Genomic DNA, 27,939 nt, shown 5'->3' on the forward strand with positions numbered 1-27,939 from the left:
GCCTATTTTACCCAATGTCTGTCCTGTAGAAGAAGACAATCTGGAAAAGGGAAAACTGATTTCATTTAGAGATTATGAGAAATGTTAGTAAAAACAAACAAGTTTAGCCACTTGGTGGCAGTGACATGAATTTTTCAGAGGAAAGATATGGCTTTGTCGGATTCAGAGGCAATCTAGTAAGGACATCTGCTAAAAGGTACTACCATTTTTTCCTCCCCCAGCCCTCCCTAATCCCTGGGGGGAATAGGTATCACCAGAAACCCCTTTCCAAGGAAACAATTAGAATCTCCCTCAACAAAAATCAATTTAACCACAGGTAAAAAATGTTTTCAAATTTCTATTTTGGAAATTAGTATCACATTAAAGAAAGTCCAGACAGTATATGGAAATAAAGCTTTGATCAGTAAAAATTTTCCCTAACATTCTGGTTAATATGGTTTTTACTTTTTAAGTGTATTTTCTTTTGGCTACCATAAAAGCATCTCTTGGGTAAATGCAGTAAAGAAAAGGGAAAAAAGCATAACATAGGGGCTGGGGTTGTGGCTCAGTGGTAGAGCGCTTGCCTTGCACCTGAGAGACACTGGGTTTGAACCTCAGCACCACATAAAAATAAATAAACAAAATAAAGATATTGTGTCTATGTAAAACTAAAAAAAAAAAAAAAAAAAAAAAGCACAATACACAGGTCCAGATTTGAGCTGTGGCCTAGTCTTTGGCCTTGCTGTGTAACTCAAAGTATATCACCATTCAAACCTCCTTCTTCTCATTTGCGGACTAGGAAGGGAACTATCTGCCCTACCTGTGCTACATGCTGTCAGAAAAACCCCATGAACATAATGTTTGTCAAAGTGCTTTGTGAAATGGGTATGCAATCTTCTTCTGTAAAAGGTCACTGAATCTCTACAGCAACTATGGACTCTGCTGTTGTCCATAGCAGCAGCCATAGACAGTATATAAATGAACAAGCGTACTGTTCCAATACAACTTCATTAATTTCCACACTTTACAAAATATCATTCTTTTGGTTTTCTTCAACCATTTAAAAAATGTAAAAATAATTCTTTGCATACAGGTGGTACAAGAACAGGTGATGGACTAGGTATGGTCCATATGTTGTAGTTTACAAGCCCTGTTGCAAACTATAATTTTATAAATGGGTTGGTAACTATTTAATTCTCTTTTTTTTAAAGTTTATTTTTCTATTTATTTATTTTTATGTGGTGCTAAGGATCAAACCTGGTGTTTCTTAAGTGATAGGCAAGCACTCTACCAGTGCTGCGGATTGAACTCAGGATCTCTCACATGCTAAGAAGTGCTTTACCACTGAACTACATCCCCAGCCTAATTCTAAATATGTGCCTCTAGAGCTAAAAGAACATTCTCTATACGGTAAATCCTATCTCAGAATATAGAATATCTGAAAACAGGCCTATTTCTTGACAATAATATCTTCTTTACTAGCAGGCATCAACTCTCTTCCTCTACTAAAAAGAAACAGACTAGCTAAGGCTCCTCCAATACTTCCATCTTATGCTTACAGGACTACACCCCAAACCCAGGTGGATGCGCACACTGTGAAGCTGTCAAACAGGCCAGAAGTAGTGATGCCCAGGCCTTTAAAACAACAGAAAGTTGATCTGCAGAACTGATGAAGGAAACATTTTCTCATCTTATAAGTCTAATCTACTAAGACTGATTTAAGATGGGCAATCATCTCCCTATTACTTAAGAATAACAAAATAACAACTGATTTCAGCATTCTAACAACCTGACATTATCCTTTCCAATCTGTGTGTGTGAATGCTGGGGATTGAACCCAAGACCTGAGGCATAAAGGCGAATGCTCTACCCTGAGCTATATCCCCAGTCCTTGACATTATCCTTTCTTTCTACAAAAGTTGGATCAAGAAAAAAACTAAAGATGACATCAGCAAGATGGCTGAACAAAGAGCTACTTACTGCTTGTTGTCCCCACAAAGAGAGTTAACAACAAAGAATAAACAATTATATTCCAACCAGAATGAGTGAGGAAGTACAATGAAGATTAACCAGGTAAAGCCAGGATTCCTGTTGAGTACAAAAAACCAGGTAGCACTACAGAGACATGAGCAGGGCACCATGGCTCTGCAACCAGCTCAGAGCCAAGACAGACTTTTCCTTAGAAGGAAACGATAAGCTGGAGACTGCACCACCATCAATAATTCCAACACTACTGCAAACTTCAGCAATCACAGGAGATCTTTCACCACCTTCAAAGGTATCAAACAGTTTATGGAGAGTTAAGAATTCAAATGACTATAATGTCCTAGCTGTAATATAGGACCCCATATTGAAACACCCCATTCCCTGTGACCCAAGTTACTTCAACTCTGTGCCATTTTGAAACTGGGCCAGCTGCTAGAGTGTATCCCATTCTGAAGGCTAATAGGCACAACATACCTTGATTTTTGAGATTCTGCCGTCATTCTACCATACTCATGTGTGGTTGCAGAACCTCAGCCATTGTTACTCGATCTAGGCACAGCAGAAAGGTCAAGACCTTGGCTTTCTGATCCATACAGCACCCCATGCCCTAAGGAACAAGAGGACTTGCACAGAGAGAAAGCTAATATACAGACAGTGGAATGACAAAGTCCATATGTGCCAACAGTCATCGAACAGCTGGCCAGGTGTTGGGGATACAATTAACTGAGCAGCAGTATCACCTAAGCTGGATTCATCAACCAGCCAGGCAGTATCCCCACCCATCAGAAAGCCTTCTACACAGTCAGCCAGCCCATAATGTCTGAGCCCAGCCTGACAGCCTTCACCAGAATGACTGTATCACACACTGCAGTCACAAGTACTAGTGGCTTAAGTTACGATAGAACAGCAAACATCTCTGATAAGGATTATAGCTGAAGAAACTGCACTGACAACAGATTCTGGATTCTGCTAAGAAACAAAGCTAACACTCTACTCAATGAACACCATAGCATCCATCCACAGGAAGAAATCTCTTTCTACTCTCCCATCCCCACCAAATCACCATAAAATGGGAAAAGGTAACTGTTTGATGAGATGCTCAGATATTAACACATAGCACAAAAAACATGACAAGCAATGAAACATGGCACACACATGGAGAAACAATAATTCTTCAGTAACAGACAGCAAAGAAAAGGAACTTTATGAAATGCCTTTATGAAAAGAAATTTAAAATAATGATCTTGAGGAAGGCTTGATGAGATGTAAGGGAATATACAAACAATTCAATGGAATCAGCATCCTCTTGGAAGGCAAAAAAGTATTCTATAAAATTCAACATCACTAGCCAAGTACAGTGTTGCACACATATAATCCCAACAACTTTGGAGACTGAAGCAGGAGGATCACAAGTTTGAGGTCAGTCTAAGCAACTCAGTAAGATCCAGTCTCAAACTTAAAAATAAAATGACTAGAGATGTAGCTCAATGGTAAAGCACTCCTGGGTTCAATCTTCAGTACTAAAACGAAACAAACAAACAAAATGTCTTCAGGAAAATAACTCTCTATGATTAAGGTCACATATGAAAAAACAAAACCAGCTAACATGATACTAAATGGGGAAAAATCAAAAACATTTCCTCTAAGGTGTAGAATAAGACATGGATGCCCACCTCCCATTCCTGTTCAGCATAGCTAACCACAGCAATTAGGCAAGGGAAAGAAATAAAGGGCATCTAAATTAGAAAGGAGGATATAAAATTATCTTTGTTTGTAGATGACACAATCTTACATACATAAAAACCTAAAGATGCCACCATAAAACTCTTTCACTCCAATAACAAAATAGCTGAGAAAGAAATCAAAAAAGCAATACTGTTCAATAGCTACAAAAAACATGCTACAAATAATGATGAAAGAGATTTAACAGTGGGTGGCTATATGGTTGGTTGGTCTCTCTCTCTCTCTCTCTCTCTCTCTCTCTCTCTCTCACACACACACACACACACACACACACACACACGGAAGGATATCCCATATTCGTGGACTGGAAGTAGTAGTACTATGAAAATTTCCATACTACTCAAAACAACCTACAGATTCAGTGATTCCTTTTATTTCAACAGGGAAAGTATCTTCACAAAAATAGAAAGTACAACCCTAAAATTCATATGGAATTTATAAAAGACCCTGAGAAGCCAAAGCAAACCTGAATAAAAAGAACAAAGTTGAAGGCATCATGATACCTAACTTGAAAGCATATTACAAAGCTATAGTAACCATAAGACCAAGGTATTGGCACAGACACAGGGACCAATGGAATAGAACAGAGAATCCAAAAAATAAATCCATGCAACTAGAGCCAACGGATTTTCAACAAATGTGGCAAGAACATATACATTGGAGAAAGGTAACATTCTTCAAAAATGATAATGGGAAAAAGGAACCTCCTATCTCCTACTCTATACAAAAATGGTTCAAAGACTTATATGTAAGGGCCAAAACTATGAAACTACTATAAGAAAACATACTGGAAGCACTTTGGGATATTGGTCTGGGAAAGATTTTTTTTGGATACAATCCCAGAAAGATAGGTGACAAAAGCAAAAATTGACAAATGGAATTTGTCATATTAAGAAACTTCTGCATAGCAAAGGAAACAATATAGTTAAGAGACAACCTAATAAATGGGAGAAAATATGTGCTGAATATTAACTTAACAAGAGATTAATATCCAGAAAAATAAAGGATTCAACAGCAAAACTCCCCAAATAATCCAATTTAAAAGGGAAAAATTTCAAAAAGACAAATAAACAGTACCAAACAAGTTTATGAAAAACTACTCAACATTACTAATCATCAGGGAAATGTAAATCAAAATGATGAGATCATATCATCTCAGAAAGGCCATTATCAAAATGACAAAAAACGGCAAATGCTGACATGGATTGGAGAAAGGCGAACTCTCATACACTGTGAGAATGTGACTGCTACAACCATTGTGGAAAAGAGTATGGAGGTTTCTCCACAAATAAGAACTAGAACATCTAATCTAGTAATTTCAGTACTAGGTATATATCCAAAGGAAGAAAACTGGTATACTGAAGATAAACATACACTTCTCTGTTTATTGCAGCATTAATTATAAAAGCCAAGGTATGGATCAACGTAGGTGTTTATCAATGGATAAATGCATAAAGAAAATGTGGTACATATACATAATGGAATATCATTTAGCTATAAATAAGAAAAAGAAAGTCCTGCCATTTGCAGCAATATGGATGAGACTGGAGGACATTATATTAAATGAAGTAAATCAAGTACAAAAAGATAAACACCACACTCTCACTTATACATACATGGAAGTTTAAGAAAATTGGTCTTACAAAAGTAGAGAAGAGCATAGTGGTCAACAGAGACTGAGAAAAGTGTGACAAGGAGATAGGGATGAAGAGTAGATGGTTAACAGGTACAGGGTGCAATTAGGACTCCTATAGTAGAGTAGGCTATCTATGGTTGACAACAATTAATTGTATATTTCAAAACAGCTTTGGGGTTTTGAATGTTCCCAAAACACAAAAATGGTAAATGTTTGGGGTGACAGATATGCCAATTACCCTGATCTGATCATTATATTTTGTATACATATATTGAAACATCACACTGTAACTTCTGAGTATGTACGGTTATTATGTCAATTAAATACAAAATAAAGAGACATTCAAATCACATTTTACCTCCCCTTAAGAAAAACCTGGAAAGAACAATAAATAGGTAGTAGCAAAAGTAGAAAGAAGAATTTTATTGTTTTTTCAGTATCTAACACCCCCTTCCTCCATAGAGCCAACAATTGTATGCAATGTTCTTTAGACTATAAAGCACTCTAGAGTTAGGCAGCTATGGTGTGGTGATAGTCAGGTCAGTAGAGCTAGACTGCTTTGTGATAGTTAGCAAGGTACTGAATCACACAGCGCCTGTTTCCACATCTGTGAGATGGGTATAATAAAAGTACCTACTTTACAGAGTAATTATTGAAATGAAGTACTCTAACACCTGTAACATACTGGGAACAGTACCTAGTACTTGGTAATCACTTAATGTTAGCTGTCAGCATTATAATAGCACCTAACTGCTGTGAAAAAGTTACTATTTGAATTTTGCTTACACCATTTTGAAAGATTTCTAACAGCCAATGTTCTGTGTACTCTTCTACAGTCACACACTGTGAAGGAGAGGTATGTGTGCTCTGACAGAGAAGTAGCACTTAGAACTTTTAGATAACTGCTTTATTTGACCTTTAGTCAGTTGCTTTACAAAACTCTTTTGGTTAAAAATCTGTCCCAGAATTCTCAACTATACTCAATTTTGTCAACAGCTATTCAGTCTTTTCAAAATGAAACATATCAAACTCACCCACTTTCTGATGTTATATTCATTTAACAGTAAGAGGTTGAAAGTAGATTTAAGCAATACTCATTCTCTTGATTATTAAGGGAAAAAATTTAAAACTTCCAACAAACTCCAACGAAAGTATAGCATTTCCAGATCAACACGATAGCAAAGATCTATACCTACTAAATATTAAAGATATGCAGTACTGATAGCAACTCCTATACCCTACACTTTTCCATACATCTGCAGGGGAAGCCAAGAAGGACCAACACATAAAATTGTGGTTGCTATGAATAGCAAGATAGGTAACTCCCAGCTGCCTCTTTATCCTTCTCCCAAGTAGGTCACAGATGAAGAAATATGAAAGGTTTGGCATATCTAATCTCACATGGTCATCACTGCTACTTGACAATCACTTAATTACCTCACCTTGACTTATAAAGCATTCACCCTGACAGCTTTAACAAACTGGCATACATCTTCCTTAATCTAGCACAGTTGCCTTCAACTTAGAAGGTGTAGTAAAGCCCAAATGGGAAAGCTTTTGCAAATGACATGTCTGTTAATCACTGCTGGCTTCTGCCTTCATTATACCACAATATTATTATGTGCCTATTTGGGAGAACAAGCCAGAATCTCTATTTGAAAAGGTGACTTCCCTGTGGGTAGATATCTAATCTTATTCATTCCTGTACCAGCACTAAACCTAGTGCCTAACATATAGCAGGCACTGAGTGAAGACTGCTAAATGAAAGTGCAAATAGTTGAAATAGTTTATTAAGGTAACCAGTTTCAAATCCAAATGCCTCTTGTCACTTTATAACTTCTGCAGAATTTTCACAACATTTAGGAAATATGCTAGAGTGTTTGAAAGGAAAGACTATGGATCTAAATTAGTGTGTTAGACTATGGGATCCTCTGCCAAACAGAAGCTTTTTACCTTTAGGCAGAAGTTACTGGAACTCTTTGTGCTTCAACTTTCTCATCTATAAAAATAGACATAATAAAAAGTTCTCCCCTCACAGGCTTTATTGACAATCAAATGTCAATATCTATAAAAAGCTAAGAAGAGTGCTTACAATAGAGCAAACACTTCATAGATATGAAGTAAACATTTTGTTATCATTATTATTAAACCCCACACTCAATAACATGTTGCTTGGTTTTTGTGACCTTGTCCACCATCATTATTCTCCTCTTTGACATCTTCATTGCCTCTTATCACTTTTGTTCTCTAAATGTGGGGGTTTCACTCAAAGTCTATCCTCACTGATTTTTGTAGGTCTCATCGTTGGCATTTAACCCCTAAAGCTTAAACTACTGTTATTACATGGAACCTTCACTGTGTTCTCCCGAGTGCCAACTCAACCTCCTCAGTTGAACACAATACAAACTTAAGTCAAACTGGCAAATCTCCTCATTTCCCCCAGATATGTGAAAACCTGAGGAATTAGGAAATGTGATGACCTTCAGAGAGTATAACTCTAAGATGAGCCCAAGGCAGTCCTCAGAAAGAGAGAGAATGGATCCAATGTTAGTAGAACTAAACATCCTTATCAGACTTCAGGATTTTACATATCAGAAGAAAATGCATGGCATTCTACAATGGTCTAGGCAAGTAAACTATGAAAATATAGAAAGAATTGTATCCCAGAGGCTCTAGAATTCGAGGAAGGACTAAGTCCAGGCAGCAGAAGGGGAAATGGTCTGAAGATGGAATCTTACAGTGAAGTAAGACTTACTCTGTATGTTCTTAGGGCATACCAGACATTCAGCGTGTTTTGCTTAAAAATTCACTTAATTTAACTCTACTTGTTCTGAACCCATAATTTGCTATATAAATTTTTGTTATGGGTCAGCTTCCCATGAAGGTTTCCCTCCAAAGAAAATGTTTTAATCATATGAATATGTTTATTTCTAATTCCTGTTTTGATTTTTCAAGATGAATTAAAGTAACTTTTAGTTATGATTTGGGTTTCCACAGACCTTGATTATAGGCAGAGCAAGCACTGACTTTGCCAATATGAATATTCTCTGCAACAAGTATATTTTATATTGTGAATTAAATGATTAAAAGCATGAACTCAAGCCAAATGGATGAATCTGAATCCTGGTCCTGGTATCTATTAGTTTGTGACCACAGGCATATTGTATCTCTTTATGCCTGTTTCATAATCTTCAGAATGGGGATAATGATAATACCCACTTCACTGGGTTGTCATGAGGAATAAAAGAAAATATGCAAAACAAGTAGAATCTGTTTTGCACATAAAGTGCTCAGAAAAAGGCAGCTGTTATTATCTCAGTCTTATCTACATTTTGGTTGACTGAAATTGGTTTGTGGTAGTGTATTCTTGGTATGTGCAGCTCCAATCCAGGTTCCATCAGATGAGATCCTGACCAGCTCCAACTTTTCCCTTACACTATTAAGTTCTTGACCTAAGGGCTTATAATGAACTTTATAATTTTGTGGAAAACTGCACACAAATGAATGGTGTGTATTTTTTTTAAGACAGGGGACCAAAGCTTTGATCAGCTCCACAGTTAAATACATGATACCGAACTGATTTTCACAAAACAAAACCTACTGCCTTAGCATTACCACTACCATCCATTTTATCTCCTCTTAAATGATTCCTACTGTCTGCCCTGGTTCCACTCAACAAATCATAATATTAAAAATTATCTCTCTATAATGTTATTCCATTATAGTACTTCCAATTTTCAATACTATCAGATTACTTCTTAAAAATAACTGTAATGCTATCACTTTCTCTGCTTATCATGGCCCAAATAGCTTAGCTGGGCATTGAAGCTTCTACAGCTTGATCATAATTTACTTTTCCAGCCTTGTTCTCCATTCTCCTCCACAAATGTCTCTAAAGGAGTCACTAGACAATGCCATGAAGCTTTATTCCACAGCTCATGTTACTGTGTGGAGAATATCTTTTCACTACCTTCTATCCATCTTCGATATCACTTCCTCCAGGAGCCCAATGCCTTTCTTCGACAGTCCCTATTTTCAACACGTAAGGTCCATCAACACTGGTGCATACAACTATGTATCAGGGTTTCTAAACTTCAGCAATACTGACATGTCTGGTTGGATAACTCTTGGTTGTGGAGGGAAAGCTGTCCTATGCAACCCAGGATGTTCAGCAATATTTCTGGCTTTCAGACATTATCAAATGATGTGGGGGTGGAGTCATTTCTGGTTAATAAACTCTGATACAACATAACAAATACATTTAATTTCTCCTGCTAAATAATAAATTCTTTGAAAACTGTCTTTTATATTCTAAATATATCTGAATATGAACGATTTGGATAAATCTTTGTTCTCTCCTAAGTTTTCTAAAATTAGTGAACAGAACATCTGTTATGCTTTGGATGTGAGATGTCCCCCAAAAGCTCACATGTGAGACAATGCTAGAAGTTTGAAGAAGAAATGATTGAGTTATAACCTCAACCTAATCAGTGAGTTAATCCCTATGGGATTACAGGGATTAACTGAGTGGTAACTGGAGGCAGGTAGTATGGCTAGAGGAAGTGGTTCATTGGGGGGTGTGGCTTTGGGGTACATCTTTGTATCTGGCAAGTGGAGACCTCTCTATGCTTTCTGATCACCATGTGAGCTGCTTCCCTCTGCCACATTCTTCTGCCATGTTGTCCTGCTTCACCTTGAACGGTGAGGAATGGAGCCAGCTGTTTATGGACTCAGACCTCTTAAACTGTGAGCCCTCTAATAAACTGTTCCTCCTCTAAGATTGCTCAGGTTGAGACTTTCAGTCACAACAGCAAAAAAACTGCCTAAAACAACTTCCTGACCTATCACATTTATGGATATTCATGAAACTTGAAACACTAAATTCCAACCTTACAAAGTAAAGCTTTTAAAAGGCAAAAACTGCTGTGCCATCAACAAGTACTATTAGTTATAGTTGTGTCCCAAAAGAGAGCATTATAAAGGTTCAGTAGACAATAAACTTCCATATTACATGTATAATAGTATTCATTACTGAAGGACATATAGAAGAAGAGTAAACAAAATAAACTACTCCCTTGTGTTCTATATATAGTATTATTATCTAAGTTAAATGCTTAATAACAGTCAAGATCTAGTTAATGACAGGGTTAAGTTCCCTAGACCAGTGGCTCTAAACTCTTGCTGCATATTAGAATCCTCTGCAGAGCTAGAGAGAGAGAGAGAGAGAGAGAGAGAGAGAGAGAGAGAGAGAGAGAGAGAGAGAGAAGACAGATATTTTAGGGCCTCCATGTAGACCAATTAAGTTAGAATCAAAGGTGGAGCTAACGATTAAAATTATTTTAAAAGTCCCCAGTATAGCCAGGTGTGGTGGTGCACACTTGTAATCGCAGTAACTGAGGAGGCTGAGGCAGGAAGATATCAAGTTCAAAGCCAGCCTCAGCAACTTAGCAAGACCCTGTCTCAAAATAAAACAAAAAGGTCTGGGGATGTGGTTCAGTGAATAAGTGCCCCTGAGTCCAATCCCCAGTACCACCATCCCACTCTCCCACCCGCTGCCGCCAAAAAAATTTCCCAGTAGAATGTAATGTGCAACTAGAACTGAGAGTCACTGCTATATACTGGCTTAAAACTTTGTGTACTTCGACAATTAATATAAAAATCTATCATCCAAGAAAAACTTTCACTCTATGGAATGGCTGAAAATTATTATCTAACTTGCTGAACATGGGTTCTATATGTGAATACTTACCTTGAATTTAAAGAACTGCTGCCCACTCCACCCAGCTCCCCGCCCCACCCATGAGCATGAGACATTACCAAGAAGCTCATACTACATTTCTTAGGCTGCTCTCTCTACCACCTCTCAAAATTCAGGCACTTACATTCCTCTTTACTCGGTGAATTTACATTCAGTTCTGTCGGAAGCGGCTGCTGGCTGGGACTAAGAGTTGGCGTGGTTATCGAGGTATTATCGTTGTCACTGGTGGTCTCTTCAGAAAACAAATCTGATTGGCTGTTACTTGTACTTGGAGCGGAATCATCGTCTGGTTGCTTCTTTTGAAAATCTTTAAAAAAAGTGAGAATATCCACTTAATTAAGGAATTCACAATCTGAGTATCAGAAAACAACGTAAGTTAACATAAAAATTAAATGTAACAATACCAATTAATAAAGTCTGATTTGGGTAACTAAAAAAATGGAAATAAAATACTGATCAAAACCATTGGTGGAGGGTGATTAGAATTAGTTTTCCAATGTCTTTATTGTTGAGAAGAATGGTAGACACTGATTTCAACGTTAGATTTTGCAAAGTGAAAGATGCATGTTACAACTTGAAGGATGATCAACAGAAGGAAAAAAAGGAATAAAGAGAAATTAAGTTGCTCTAACCAATAGAGAGCAGATCATAAGGAAAACGGTATCACAAAATAGTCAGGTAAATAGAAAACAGATAATATGGTAGAAGGAAGTTCAAATATATCAGTAATGATACTAATATAAACAGACTAAACTTATCAGCAAACACAAAAAATTCAGATTAAATAAACAAAGTCCAATTATGTTTATAAGAGACATATTAAAAATATAGGGAGGACAGCCTTCTAGCAATTTTTTATTTCTTAAGCTGGTAGTGGATACACAAATGTGATTATTATGTATATTCTCCTTATGTTTCATTTCAAAACATCTAATGATACTCTATGAAGTACAGATTATACTTTATCAATTCAGAGAAGTAAAAGATGATCTTTACAACTACACATAAATTATATTTTGAGTCACAGATAAGCCCCGGTTATCATGCTCTATAACTTCACCAGAATCAATGTTTTGACATATTCTGAGCATAAGAATTTCTAGCATTTATGATACATTGTCCATATGCCAGGCATTGAAATAAATGGGTGTGTGTATACATATACATAAGAGTGTGTGTGTGTGTGTGTGTGTGTGTGTGTGTGTGTGTGTGTGTATGACCAACCTTGCACATGACTGAGTCACACTCCCCAGCTGGGTGCTGAGGCGCTCAGTCACAGAAATGTGACAGAGCTTTCTCTACCCTTCTTGGGTTCCAGGGTCGGTGTCTCGTGCATGGGTGTGTCTTGCTACAGCCCATGGGTGAAGCTACGCTCACCTGTTCCTTTGTAATATAACCCCTTGCCCTGTAGGATAGAATCTTTCATGGAAGAGCCTTGTGTGTGTCCCCTTCTCTTACTGTGCCCTTGGGTGTGGCCTACCCAGGTGTCAATCAACCTGCTGAGAGTGGACATCGTGAAGATAGACTCAGCCCCCTGAAACCTGACCCCTTGCCTCATTTGAATAGCTTCTCTTCAATAAAAGGGGTCAGTGAGTACTCTTGCTCTCTCTCTTCCTGAGGACCCTTAAGGTCAGAGGAGCCATCACAGCAACCCCAAAGAAAAGGTATTCGTGTCTCTTGTGTGGTTATTTTGCGCAGCCAGTCAGCCCAGTTCAACTGGAGTGACCCCTGAGCCTTTTAGTCGCAAAAACAGAAACCCAGCGTGTGTGTGTGTGTGTGTGTGTGTGTGTGTGTAATTTACATTAATTCTTAGGAAAACTCAAGTCAGGTATTAACGATACCAAATTCTGTTCATAAAGAAACTGACTTTAGAACATTTGGGCAATTTGCTCCAAGTTAACAGCTAACAAGTAAAAGGGGTAGGTCCATTTGACAACAAAGCTCACGGCCCTCAATCACAAACACAGATTATAGAATGGTAATAGAATGGTAATAGAATGGTAAGCAGTAGACCAGCCGCAAAAGGGGCTTCCATGTCAAGCTTCCACCCATTCCAACACCAATGGTGAGTGCAATAAATTTGGCCCAAGTCTCTAACCTGCTATACCAAGGAGGAATCTAAGTGTCTACTGCTTCTTTTCTGGGTATTTACTTCTCCTAATTACTTTTTTATACTTCAATGTTTTGACATGTAAAATGATTAATTCTCTCAATGTTATCTGTATAACATCATTAAGAAAAAGATACTGTACAAATGGAATAAATACTGCAACAACGACACTTCTTTATGTTAGGCCATTGCGTTAGCTCTCTTATGTCAATAGTCATTGTGTTTCTCTCTCATAGCCACCTATCACTTAACTGGAAATGTCTTAAGGCCCTAAAAAAAAATGAAACTGAGTCATCATTGTATTGTCTAGCACCATCCCCAAAGAAGGATGGTGAGACAGGCAGAAACATAAACTCACTTGGGCATAATAACCTTATGAAGTTGGTGTCTAAAGACTTGCTAGGTCCTACCCACAAAATCGTCAGCCCATGTTTGCCATGTTCCTTGGATGCTCAGGTGCTTTTCTTCAAAAATTTACCTTCTTTAAACCCATGCTCCTGATATGCCTTTTTCACACCTCTACAGGATGATGGTGTCAGAAACAAACAGTACTCATTACAAACCAAACTAGCTGTCCATAAAGGGAGCTGGTGGATAATCTACACATTTTATGCTTGAATTGAAACATTTTACTTCAGAAATGACTTTAAAGAGTCACCTCAATCCTTTCTTCTTACAGGAAAAGCAAACAAGAGATAAGAAAATTTATGTAACTCATCAGAAATTTGGAGTTAGTCCTAAGAGTCTTCTAACTCCCCTGCCAATTATCAGTTTATGCAATACAAAGAGTGTTACCATTTGACAGACCTGGATTCAAATCCTGACTTTTCAGGGCATAAAGCTAAAAGCAACCGTTTAATCTTTGAGGGTCTTGTCTGTAAACCAAAGGGAGGGTAGTTATTCATACCTCTCAGGATAATGATAAGTAAATAACAAAACATGCCTAAAGTATTTGGCACATGGATGTTCAATAATATGAGAGCAATTAAAAATGAAAGGTATGTTTCTACTTTTTGAATTTATTCTAATTAGTTATGCATGATAGCAGAATGCATTTCAATTCATTGTACACAAATGGAGCACATTTCTCTAGTTGTACCCGATGTAGAGTCACACCTACATGTGCAGTCACACATGTACCCAAGGTAATGATGTTCATCTCATTCTAACATCTTTCCTATCCCTCATACCCGCTTAACATTCTCTATCTCCTCTTTGCCCAAACTTCCTCCATTCTCCCCACAACCCTCCTATTATGGGTCAGCATCCAGTTATCAGAGAGAACATTCTGCATCTGTTTTTTGGGGATTGGCCTACTTAGCCTGATATTCTTTGACTCCATCCATTTACCTGCAAATGCCATAATTTTATTCTCCTTTTATGCACTCAGTAATATTCCATTGTGTGTAGTTACCACAGTTTTTTTTTTTTTATCCAGTAATCTATTGAAGGGCATCTAGGTGGGTTTCACAGTTTAACAATTGTGAAATGTGCTGCTATAAACATTGAAGTGGCTGTATCCCTACAGTATGCTGTTTTTAAATCCTTTGAGTACAGACCAAGGATCAGGATAGCTGGGACAAATGGTTTTTCCATTCCAAGTTTTCTAAGGAATTTCAACACTGCTTTCCAGAGTGGTTGCACCAATTTGCAGTCCCACCAGCAATGTATAAGTGTACCTTTTTTCCCACATCCTCGCCAACATTTATTGTTGCTTGTATTATTGACAACTGCCATTCTGACTGGTATGAGTAGAAATCTTAAGAGTAATTTTGATTTGCATTTCTCTAATTACTAGAGATGCTGAACATTTTTTCATATATTTGTTGATCGAATGAATATCTTCTGAGAAATATCTGTTCAGCTCCTTAGCCCATTTATTGATTGGGTTGTTTGTTTTTCTGGTGTTTAGTCTTCTGAGTTCTTTACATATCCTGGAGATTAGTGCTCTATCTGATGTGTGTGGCAAAAATTTGCTCCCAAAATGTAGGCTCTCTCTTCACCTCATTCATTGATTGTTTTGCTGAGAAGAAGCGTTTTAGTTTTAATCCATCCCATTTATTGATCCTTGATTTTATTTCTTGTGCGTTAGGAGTCTTGTTAAGAAAGCTGGGGCCTAATCCGCCGACATGATGAAGATTTGAGACTACTATTTCTTCTATTAGGCGCAGGGTCTCTGGTCTAATTCCTAGATCCTTGATGCACTTTGAGTTGAGTTTTGTGCATGGTGAGAGATAAGGGGTTTAGTTTCTACTTTAAAAAAAGGATCAGTAAAAAAGAATGGTTTCTTCTTTTGACCCTGACATTTGCAACCTTACTTTCTTGTGCCTTTCCTTCATCCAGCATCCAACTTTTGACCACTGCCAAAAAGAAGGGATGGATGAGGCAAGGAATTCTACACTGGAAAGCAACATAGATGAAAAGTGCAGAAACCAACCACTTTATCTGATCCTGACACACAGTACAGATCTTTTCACTTATTATACAATTTTCATATAAAAGAGAAAACTAGAAAGCCCCAAGATAGTCCATTTCTATAAATGAGGAAAAATATGGGAATAATCATCTATTTTATACATTGGTGCTGTTTAAAGGTATATCCAAAGGTATAAGTTCATTTTTGAATAGAGCTGTAAATTAGAGAGGTTTATGAGAAGTCTTTTAAAACAAACTTGTTTGTAAAACTTGAGCAAAAACTTTTGCCCTTACTAAGAATGTTGTTCAAAAGCAAACAGCCAGGACTTTGACAGCTTACTTTATTATTAACTAAGGGGAAAATAATTTTATCAAAAAAGATACTTTTAAAATTGCTTTCTAGAAATGGGAGGTTTCCTCAAGACGGAGATAAGTTACTTACGGATGCTGGCTAAGGAAAAACAGCCAGTGGATTCCCTGGGTTTGCCTACCCACATACTTGTTGAACATCTTTTCCTCCATGTTTTCAGAATGATTTTTCACAGGCCAATCTTCTTACTATAAAATGTCCCTCTAAAATCTGGGAGTACTGTGAAAGCACTTTGCCCTGTGCTGCTAATAAGCCCATTCACCTGGGCAACTTTTCTGGAACTGTATCTTGCTCACCTTTGATGTGCATGTTGTTTCTCTCTTGGATATACTATATTTGGATTTGGCAAAATGCTTAGTTGGCTTACACGCCCATCCTCTACCAAATTATGACAATATTATATATATAATTAATTAAAATGATTTTTTTCAAAGTAACCTGGAAAGACTTTCAGTGATTTCAAGAAATGAATTTTCTTACAAAATAAATTAATTTTTCTTTCTAACCATTTTGGTAGCCTATTTTTTCTCTTTGCAATGTGTAATGAATTTTTTTGTTTGTCAAATTCATATCTGTGTGACCAATGAGTATTTTCCATTTATTAATACATCAATTAAACCATTAACTATTGTTATACATTTTCCATTGTCAATTTTTTACTATTGTAATCAAGATTTCATTAAACTTCCTTAGGTTATATTGCTAGAAGTATATAAATCAGTAAGAGAAGATGCACATTTATATAACACTGATACAAGCTGTTAAATTCTCTTGGTACAACATCCTGTGATTTCCCGCAGCTCAAGATGCACTATTGTGTGTAAAAATCACCTGTCCACTTGTCAGTCTCATGCATTATACAGGACACAGAACAAAGACAGTGTTCTGTAAATGTTAACTGAAAAAGTGGCCAGATGTTTTCTGAATTATCTTTCAATTTTTCCTTTAAACCATTCGTAAACTATTTTGTATGCCTTCACTATTCCTAGATTCATGGGAATTTCTTTTTTCATAATCAAAAGAGATGAGAAACCCAACTATACTTCTAACTCACTCATTAAGACTATGTGGCTCACTACTAAGGCTTATAGTTCATTACTGCAGACACTAAAACTGGGTATAAAGAAAATCAAATGAAAGGAGATTGAGGAACTAAGAATTAAGAGCCTACCATAAGTTAAGCATTGTGCCACAGACTTTACATTCATTTTCTCATTTAATCTTCAAAATTTACAGGACAGTAGATGTAATCCCTAATTTTCAGCAGAGGACAGTGAGGCATGGCAAACTTGGGTAATTTTCCCCTTCCAAGGAAGTGCTAGACAGGGGTTTATGACCTAGATTAATTTGACGATCATCCTATTGAAGAGTGTACCATGAAGCAAACATTTTCCCAGCTTGCATGGGTACAAGGAACTTTGCCAGTTCACATATTCCCATTCTTGAAACCCCATCTCATTTTATATCACAAATTGTAACTCCATGTTTCCACTGGAAGCTCCTGTGCATCAGTGACAAATCCTCTGAAAGAGAAACTAGGAAAACCACCCCATTTACAATTAGCCTAAAAAAAAAAATACTTGGGAATAAACTTAACGCAAGAAGTGAAAGACCTCTACAATGAAAACTACAGCATGCTAAAGAAAGAAATTAAAGAATACCTTAGACGATAGAAAGATCTATCTTGTTCTTGGATAGGAAGAATTAATACTGTAAAAATGAACATACTACCAAAAGCACTATACAGATTCAATGCAATCCCAACCAAAATCCCAATGACATTCCTCACGGAAATAGAAAAAGCAATCATGAAATTCATCTGGAAAAATAAGAGACCCAGAAAAGCCAAAGCAATCCTTAGCAAAAAGAGTGAAGCTGGTGGCATTACTATTCCAGACCTTAAACTATACTAAAGAGCAAAAGTAACAAAAACAGCATAGTATTGGCACCAAAACAGACCTGTAGAGCAATGGTACAAAATAGAGGACAAAGAAACTAACCCACATAAATACAGTTACATTATATTGGACAAAGGCATCAAAAACATACACTGGAGAAAAGATAGCCTCTCAACAAATTGTGCTGGGAAAACTGAAAATCCAGATGTAACAAAATGAAATTAAACCTCTCTCATCATGCACCAAACTCAACTCAAAGTGGATCAAGGACCTAGGAATAAAACCAGAGACCTTGCACCTCATGGAAGAAAAAGTAGGCCCAAATCTCTATAATGTTGGATTAGACCCCAACTTCTTTAATAAGACTCCTATAACTCAAGAATTAAAACCAAGAATCAACAAATAGGATGGATTCGAACTAAAAAGCTTCTTCTCAGCAAAAGAAACAATCTGTGAGGTGAATAGAGAGCCTACAAAATGGGAGCAAATCTTCACCACAAGCACATCAGATAGAGCACTAATCTCTAGGATATATATATAAAGAACTCAAAAACCTTAACACACACACAAAAAAAACACACAAATAATCCAATCAATAAATGGGCTAAGGAACTGAGCAGATACTTCTCCAAAGAGAATATATAATCAATCAATAAACATGTGAAAAAATGTTCAACATCTCTAGTAATTTAGAGAAATGCAAATCAAAACTACTATAAGATTTCATCTCACTCCAGTCAGAATGGCAGCTTTCAAGAATACGAACAACAATAAGTGTTGGCAAGGATGTAGGGGAAAAGGCACACTCAAACATTGCTGTGGGACTGCAAATTGGTCCTGCCAATATGGAAAGCAGTAAGGAGATTCCTTGGAAAACTGGGAATGGAAATACCATTTGACCCAGCTATCCCACTCCTTGGTTTATATCCAAAGACTTAAAAATACCAAAATAGCATACTACATGGAAACAGGCACTTCAATGTTTACAGCAGCACAATTCACAATAGCTAAATTGTGGAACACACCCAGATGCCCTTCAATAGATGAATGGATAGGGAAACTTTGGTTTTATATTACACACACACACACACACACACAATGGAACAATTCTCAGCATTAAAAGAGAATAAAATCATGGCATTTGCAGGTAAATGGATGGAGCTGGAGAATATAATTCTCAGTGAAGTAAGCCAAACCCCAAAAAACAAAGGCCAATATTTTCTTTGATATGAGGATGCTGACTCATAATGGGGGGGGTGTTGAAAAGCATGGGAGGAATGGAGGAACTTGAGATAAAGCAAAGGAAAGGAAGGGGACAGGGAGGGCAAGGGGATAGGAATGGTGGTGAAATGGTGGTGAAACATCATTACCCTAAGTACATGTACTGAAGACACAAATGGTGTGAAAATACTTTGTTGTACAATCAGTGACTGAAAAAAAATTGTGCTCTATAAGTGTAATTAATATGAAAAGAATTACATTCTGCCATCGTGTATAATAAATTAGAATTAAAAAGTAATTTTTAAAAAATCTCCTTTAACAGAACAACATTTTGGTCTTCCTTCCCTCTCTTTCCAATTTATGTCCACAACAGGCTATGTAGCCTCTTGACAAGTACCGTTCTAGGTTTCTAAGTTGCACAGCCCCCACCTCCACCCTCGCCCCCAAAGTTAGGTGTCTTATTTTGAAAAGCTACAAAGCAATTAGCAATAGCCAGACAATTCATAAACTAGACTTTCAGCTCTCTGATTAAAATCTTAATAACATTTCAGTAGTTAGATGTTAATCTGGACTAATAGTCTCAGCTCTTAAGAACAAAGTGGTTTAAACTAGAGGTTTGCAAGAACCAAAGGATCTAGCTGTCATCTTGGGTTCTTAGTTTATGGGAAAACTATGATATATTCAATGTGGCTAGACTTATTTAAACTAAATTCCATAGATAATCTCCTCTAGTTTCTAAAAGAGCTAGAAGCTTTTCTAACTTCTTTAAAAGACAAAAATCAAAAAACCTTTACTCTAACAGATTTTTACCCTCTCATGATGATTACTTCTCTTTAAAATTCACTGTCTTTACTGACTTTAGGATTAATAGACTGATACTGTTTTGCTTTTGTATGTCTTCAGACAAGTTAAAAATATATACATTACACCCACATCCCACATACATATAGCCTAATTATGACAAGTGACTCTTAGTCTGTGTATCCTGTTTATGTCAATGCACACATCATCTGAGGGAATATCTCCAAAATTAAGATAGATCCTATATTCTGCCCTTCCTCCCATCTCATGGAACTGGCAACAACATTTAACTAGAATCTGAAGTCAGAAGCCAGAGAATCATCTTAAGACTCTACATTCTCCCTTCCTTAATTTTTCATAGAAGAAACCACCCAAGCCTACTCATTTACAACTCCTAAATATCTCCTGAATCTATCTACTTCTCCATTACCATTCTAGTCTAAGCCATCAATGTCTTTCAATGGTATCTTTTTAAAATTTGTTATTTTTAATTATACATGACAGTAGAGTATATATTGACATCTTTATACAAATGCGAAGTACATCTTATTCTAATCAGAATCCCAGCCTTGTGGTTGTACATGATGTGGGATTCACCACAATGTATTTATATATGTACGTAGGAAAATTAAGTCAGATTCATTCCACTGTCTTTCCTATTCCTGTTCCCCTGCCTTCCTTTCATTCCCCTTTGTCTAATCTATTAATATTATATTCTTCCCCTCCCCTCCTTGTGTGTTAGCATCCACATATCAGAGAACTGACCTTTGATTTTTGGGGGGATTGACTTATTTCGTTTAGCATAATAATCTCCACATCCATCCATTTATCAGCAAATGTCATAAAGTCATTTTTTATGGCTGAGTGATATTTCACTTTTTAAAATCATTTTGTCCCACATTTTCTTTATCCATTCATCTGCTGAAGGCACTTAGTTTGGTTCCATAGTTTAACTATTGTGAGTTAAGCTGCTATATTGATGTGGCTGCATCACTGTAATATATTTAGCAGACTTAAAAAAAAAGTAGTATGCTCTTTTAAGGTCTTCAGGGAATAGTCCGAGAAGGGCAATAGCTGGGTCAAATGGTGGTTCCATTCCCAGCTTTCCCAGGAATCCCCATACTGCTTTCCAAATTGGCCGCACCAGATACTGCCACATCGATGTTCATATCAGCACAATTCACAATAGCTAGACTGTGGAACCAACCCAGATGCCCTTTAAATAGATGAATGGATAAAAAAAATGTGGCATTTATACACCATGGAGTATTACGCAGCACTAAAAAATGACAAAATCATGGAATTTGCAGGGAAATGGATGGCACTAGAGCAGATTATGCTTAGTGAAGCTAGCCAATCCCTAAAAAACAAATACCAAATGTCTTCTTTGATATAAGGAGAGCAACTAAGAACAGAGCAGGGAGGAAGAGCAGGAAGAAAAGATTAACATTAAACAGAGACATGAGATGGGAGGGAAAGGGAGAGAAAAGGGAAATTGCATGGAAATGAATTTCCCCCTCATTGCTATACAAAATTACATAAGAGGTTGTGAGGGGAATGGGAAAATAAACAAGGAGAGAAATTAAGTACAGTAGATGGGGTAGAGAGAGAAGATGTGAGGGAAGGGGAGGGGGGATAGTAGGGGATAGGAAAGGTAGCAGAATACAACAGTTACTAATAGGGCATTATGTAAAATTGTGGAAGTGTAACCGACGTGATTCTGCAATCTGCATTTGGGGTAAAAATTGGGAGTTCATAACCCACTTCAATCTAATGTATGAAATATGATATGTCAAGAGCTTTGTAATGTTGTGAACAACCAATAAAAAAAAAGCCACCAGAAAACTTCTAGAACTCAAACAAATTCAGCAAAGTAGCCGGATTTAAAATCAACACCCATAAATCAATTGTGTTCCTATACACCAATAATAAATCAGCTGAAGGAGAAAGTGGGAAAACTATCTCATTCATAATCGCCTCAAAAACAACAAACAAAAAACCAAAACCAGGCATCAATCTAACAAACGAGGAAGAAGATCCTTTCAATGAAAACTACAGAATGCTAAAGAAAGAAACTGAAGAAGACCTTAGAAGATGGAAAGATCACCTATGTTCTTGGCTGGGTAGAGTTAATATTATCAAAATGGCCATACTACCAAAACACTACACAGTTATAATGCAATTCCTATTAAAATTCCAATGATTTTATTCATAGAAATTAAAAAAACAATCATGAAATTCATTTGGGAAAAACAAGAGGCCCAGAATAGCCAAAGAAATAGTGAGAAAAGTAAAATTGGAAGCATCACAATACCAGGCCTTAAATTATACTAGGGCTGTAATAATCAAAATGGCATGGTTTTGGCACCAAAACAGGACTGAAGACCAGGGATACAGAATAGAAAACACAGAGACAAATCCACATAAATACAGTTATCTCATACTAGACAAAGGCCCCAGAAATATCCATTGGAGAAAAGATAGCCTCTTCAACAAATTGTGTTGGGAAAACCGAAAATCCATTAGTAGAACAATGAAATTTAACCCCTGTCTCTCACCCTGCACAAAACTCAAAGTTGATCAAAGACCTAGGCATAAGACCAGAAACCCTACGTTTACAAAAGAAAATGTAGGCCCAAATCTCCATCGTGTCAGCTTAGAAACTGACTTCCTCAATAAGACTCTTAAACTACAAGAAATAAAATCAAGAATCAATAAACAGGGTGGTATCAAACTAAAAGCTTTTTTGCAGCAAAGGAAACAATTCAAGAAATATGAAGAGAGAGAGCCTATAAAATGGGAGAAAATCTTTGCTTGCCTGCACCTCAGAGAAAAGTGAAACAGGAGACATCACAATACCAGACCTTAAATTATACTACAGAGCTATAATAACAAAACCAGCATGGTACTGGTACCAAGGCAGACATGAAGACCAATGAGCAAAATAGAAGACACAGAGACAGGATATATGAAGAACACAAAAAACTCCTCTCTCTCACACATGCCAACAAATAACCCAATCAATAAATGGACAAAAGAATGAACAGACACTTCACAGAAGACATATGAAAAGTCAATATGTGAAAATATGTTCAACATCTCTGGCAATTAGAGAAATGCAAATTATTATGCTGAAATTTCATCTCACTCCAGTCAGAATGGCAACAATCAAGAATATAAGTAACAGTTAATGTTGGCAAGGATGTGGGGAAAAGGGTATACTCATACATGGCTGGAGGGACTGCAAATTGGTGCAACCATTCTGGAAAGCAGTATGAAGATTCCTCAGAAAACATGCAATGGGACTACCATTTGACCCAGACATCCCACTCCTTAGTATATACCTAAGGACTTAAAAATTCTGACAATGTCACTTCCTTTCCTAAACACTTGAGTGGTCCCCTCTTGCCATTATAATTATTGTAGTTAGCATTTTTGCTACTGTAACTAAAAGACTTGACCAGAAAAATTACAGAGGAAGAAAGGTTTATTTTATTGTAAGCCATATTCCTTCTTTCCTGTTCCTGTAGAGCATTCTTTATCTCTTAGTTTTTCAAATATTCCAGCCTTACTCAACCTGGACTAGAATGATCATAGCATGTGAGAAACTGTTCCATGGTATATTTCCTCAGAAATGCCTAGTCATCTCTGAACTCAATAGAAGCACTACTTCCTCAAGGAAATCCTTTAGATTACCCATATAAGGCATTTAATAAATATTTGTTCAATAAATGAATGTCTTAGTCGCTGTATACCCAGCCACTAACAAAATGCCTGCCACATAATACACAATTTGGATTCGTTGAATTTAACTTAATGAATATTGATGAACATACGAAGTTTAAGAATATTAGTTTTCTTAGGCATTAATGGATTTAAAATTGCTATAACATCTATTTATGGGAAGCAAGAGTGATTCCACACACAGCAGAAACATTAAGCACCTCTGTCAATACACAGATGTTTGAATTTTACAAGCTATCCCAGAAGATAGATAGATAAATTTTCATCCTTACTCATGATTTTACCTGGTCCTAATAGGACTCTAAAAGGCCTCTCAAGTCATATTTCCTTTGCAGAACACAAAATTGCAAACTTTTATTTGCAGAGATAACATTGGTTTGACTCCCAAAAGCACATTCTCAAAAGCTTTTTGTAAAAAAAAGGAGAATACATGAAGCTGACAAAGTTTGTTATCAGTAATTAAGTATTTTTTAAAATATTCTTTTAGATGTGATGCTAATGATAAAACCTGGTGCCTTACAAGTGCTAGGCAAGTATTCTACCACTGAGCTACAACCCCAGCCCTAATTAAGTTTATTTTATAATTTGGCTTATCACCGAAATTACACAGGAACTAGATTCTTCACACCTATGGGAGTGACTGTTCAGAAGTGTGAACTAGCAACAAAGTTATTTGGAGAGAGGCTTGTTTCTTATACTACATTTATATAGTTTTCCCAGTAATGGTGTCTCATAGTTATTTACAGGGCATAGATTAACATGTTAACATTACAGCAAATTAGTACAATACTAGTACAATAATATGTATGAGACACATTTATCTGTTTCAGACTAATCACAAAATGTCAATTTTTTTAAAAAAAAATTGACAAAACAAGTTTTCTGAATAGTAAAGCATTATCTTAGCTCCAACAAAATGCTCATGGGATAGTGTATCTGCATGCTATTTGGCCATTAAAATAGTCAATAGGTCAATAGGGTAAGTATATTGTGGAAAACTTAGTTAAACTATCAAAATAGGCAAGTAAGAACCTAAAAACAAATCCCAAATTTTCTTTTCTTTAGAACTTGGATGTGGCTCAGTGGTAAAGTGGTTTCTGAGCATGGGCAAGGCCCTGAGTTGAATCCCTACCCCCGCCCACACACAGATTATTTACAGATGATTTGTGATACCATCTAAATACTTCCCCCCTCAAGCCTAAAATCTAGAGACTTTCCCACAATGGTTGTTGGGTATTCTTACACTATAGATCTGCTAAGGGTAGAGCAGCTATATTCCATGTGTCTTCATTCCAGGGACCCAGAATGAAGAAGTGATTCTAATTATTGAAAATCTGCTTATCTCATGGTAGAGGAAAAAGACAAATAAAGACTACTACATCTCTTAAGGTTTCTCATCAGTGGCATGTGAATTTTTCATTTATACTTTATTGGTTAAAAGAAGTTACAGGATCAAGCATGATGATGAAGACAGGAGAGAATTATCCTACTGGAAGGCATGACAAATAAGTGGAAGCAATATTTGAATCATGGGTTAATAATGTGTGCATAGAAAATTTTGTATATAGTTTTCTTTTTTTTTTTTTTTAAAGAGAGAGTGAGAGAGGAGAGAGAGAGAGAGAGAGAGAGAGAGAGAGAGAGAGAGAGAGAGAGAGAGAGAGAGAGAATTTTTAATATTTATTTTTTAGTTCTCGGCGGACACAACATCTTTGTTGGTATGTGGTGCTGAGGATCGAACCCGGGCCGCACGCATGCCAGGCGAGCGCGCTACCGCTGAGCCACATCTCCAGCCCTGTATATAGTTTTCATGATCTTTTTTTCTATGTAATATTGTATATGTTTACAGGCATATTTTTCCCTTCAGAAAAAAAGAGCATAGATAGCATCACAGTTGATTTTCCTAGCTGATGATTATTGGGCAATGTAGATTGGCAAAATAATCTGAACTTTGTATCAGGCTATATTAAATTCTCTCTTTCCCTATAAAAATGTGAGTATGTGAATATAGTAAACCCACATTAAGCAGATACTGGTTTATTGACAATAAAGTATTATCTGAAACAACTGTGATTTCTAAGCAATGAAGATTATATTCTTTATAAATACCATACAATCTGACCCTACTTCAAAATTTGTGTTTAAATTAATGAGACCATGCTATGTTGACTTTTTTTATTTACCTTCTTAATGATCATAGCTCAGAGTCATTCCTGATTCTCAAATAGACACAAGCTACTAAGTCAATTAAAACATTAATTTGAGAGCTCCCTATCAAATAAAGAAAATAAAATTATTAGAACGGTTCTTGGGAACCAACTGTCTCAGACATAATTAGATAACTAGTTAAGTTTTTAAGACAAGTAAAATTTGGTTAAACTAATACATGTAAAAATATTTTGCATTCAGGAATATGCTTTTAATTTCAATTCCAAGTGTTGGAAAATATATTTTGAAGATGATGGTTAAGGAATGAAAATTATTCATACTAACATTATCTTTCAAATATTTCAAATAGTACAGGCAGGCTCCTCTTACTGAACAAATTAAGTGATAATGTTTTATATAGGTACAACTCTCATTATCTCTCTTATTCTACATAGCTCAATAAGAAGCCTTACCAATCAAAATTCTTTATAACTTCTTCTACTTTAGGCAATTCAATGGGCTTTAAATCTTGCATTAGTCTGAGAGATGGTTCTTTACCATTAATTCTGACCAGTGAGGGGGGGGGGGAAATGAGGTATATTTTAGTCCTCATTATCAGTGTACATCTTTGATAAGGCCAGTAACTTCTAAAGAAGAATGTTACAAGAAAAAAACATGTGAAAACAAACTTTTTTTCTCTTCTCTTTTCTTTCTTTCTTTTTTTTTTTTTTTTAAAACCAGGAATTGAACCCAGGGCGCTTAACCACTAAGGCACATCCCCAGCTCTTTTTATATCATATTTAGAGACAGGGTCTCACTAAGTTGCTCAGGTAGGTAGGGCTGTTACTGAAAGCACTGTTCACTACTCTCACTACTAAGTTAGAACTCATAAGATGGTGATTGTTAAATTATCATGTTTCCATTTTTACTTTTAACTCTAGGAACTGAGCTTCCTATATTTTTAACTATTATACAGATGTTTATGGTATAAATTTCTGTGTTCAAATTCCTTGTCTTCACCCTATCTGAATTTTCACTTTCCCCTGATTTCTTCGTTTAAAAAGAAAAAGCTATTGTTCTTTATATTTTACTTTTGTAAAATCACATTTAAAAAAGAGAGAGACTGATAATGAAATATTCGCTTTTATATGGAGAATTTTAGAAAGATGAACAATTGAAATAATCTACATTTTATATCTACACTTATATGAAAGCTGTTGATAAAACCCAAAAGAAGGAAAAATCAATAAAAAAGAACAAGTATACCGAATTAACAATAAAATTTTACATGAACTGCACTGGAATATCTATACGAGGGGACACAGTTATAGATTTTATCTCATTTTCTCTTTCAGAGTAGAAAATGCATGCAGAAATATCAATTAACATTAGAATTTCTATGAGGAAACCATAGTTAAGTGTTTTTCTTTTTTCATTTCACATTTCAGAGCAAAGAATGAAAGCAAAAGAAATAGTAACTAAGTAGAACTGAACAGGTATTAAGGAAAAGACATGCCAAGTCTAAGTAAGAGATCTGAAAACGTGCTGAAAAATAATGACAAACAAAAATGACCATAGGAAGTTTAGCAGGCTAGCTACAATACTACAGAAGCAATACAATTTCCCTTATACTTTACACTTTAATTGTCTCAGTACAAATCATAACAAATCTGAAAAGATCAGCTCAGAAAAGAGTAATTTCTTTTGCATCTTCAACTGTACTTTATCAAGAGAAAAAAAAATCTCCCCAATACAACGAGCCCCAAAACTATCAGTTAATAAGTGATTCACAATTTCACCTGGCTTTGTTTGTTTAATAACACAGTAATGAAAACTCAAGGGAAAGAGCTAGTATGACAAGGAAGGCTATAATGCAGCCCCAATTTCTACTTTAATTTTGTGTTTATCAATTTGATATATTCAAATAATCTTTTTTCCTAAAAACTAAAACTGAAAGTGACAAGGAAAATTACAGTCTCTTCAGCAAAGTTCTTGCAGAGACATTAATGATACCTAGTAAAGAGTAAACAGAAGCTATAATACTCAGGAGCTTAAGTTCTCCTAAAAGATGGTCAAAGGATACAAACTATTCACTTCAGATAGGGAAAAAAATGTTTATCCTACAAATCTAAA

The 27,939-nt window shown here is 36.2% G+C and overlaps 1 protein-coding gene across 2 annotated transcripts in view; it reads right to left on the bottom strand.

The window, feature by feature from the left end:
- Zfand3 (zinc finger AN1-type containing 3) overlaps window positions 1-27,939 on the bottom strand; it is a 303,765-nt gene that overhangs the window by 79,937 nt on the left and 195,889 nt on the right. For both annotated transcript variants that reach the window (XM_026383582.2, XM_026383581.2), the window contains exon 3: window positions 11,227-11,409. In XM_026383582.2, the coding sequence (XP_026239367.1) occupies window positions 11,227-11,409 (183 nt within the window). The remainder of the gene's footprint in view (window positions 1-11,226; window positions 11,410-27,939) is intronic.

This window comes from Urocitellus parryii, chromosome 8 (genome assembly GCF_045843805.1).
Source record: "Urocitellus parryii isolate mUroPar1 chromosome 8, mUroPar1.hap1, whole genome shotgun sequence".
Taxonomy (NCBI): domain Eukaryota; kingdom Metazoa; phylum Chordata; class Mammalia; order Rodentia; family Sciuridae; genus Urocitellus; species Urocitellus parryii.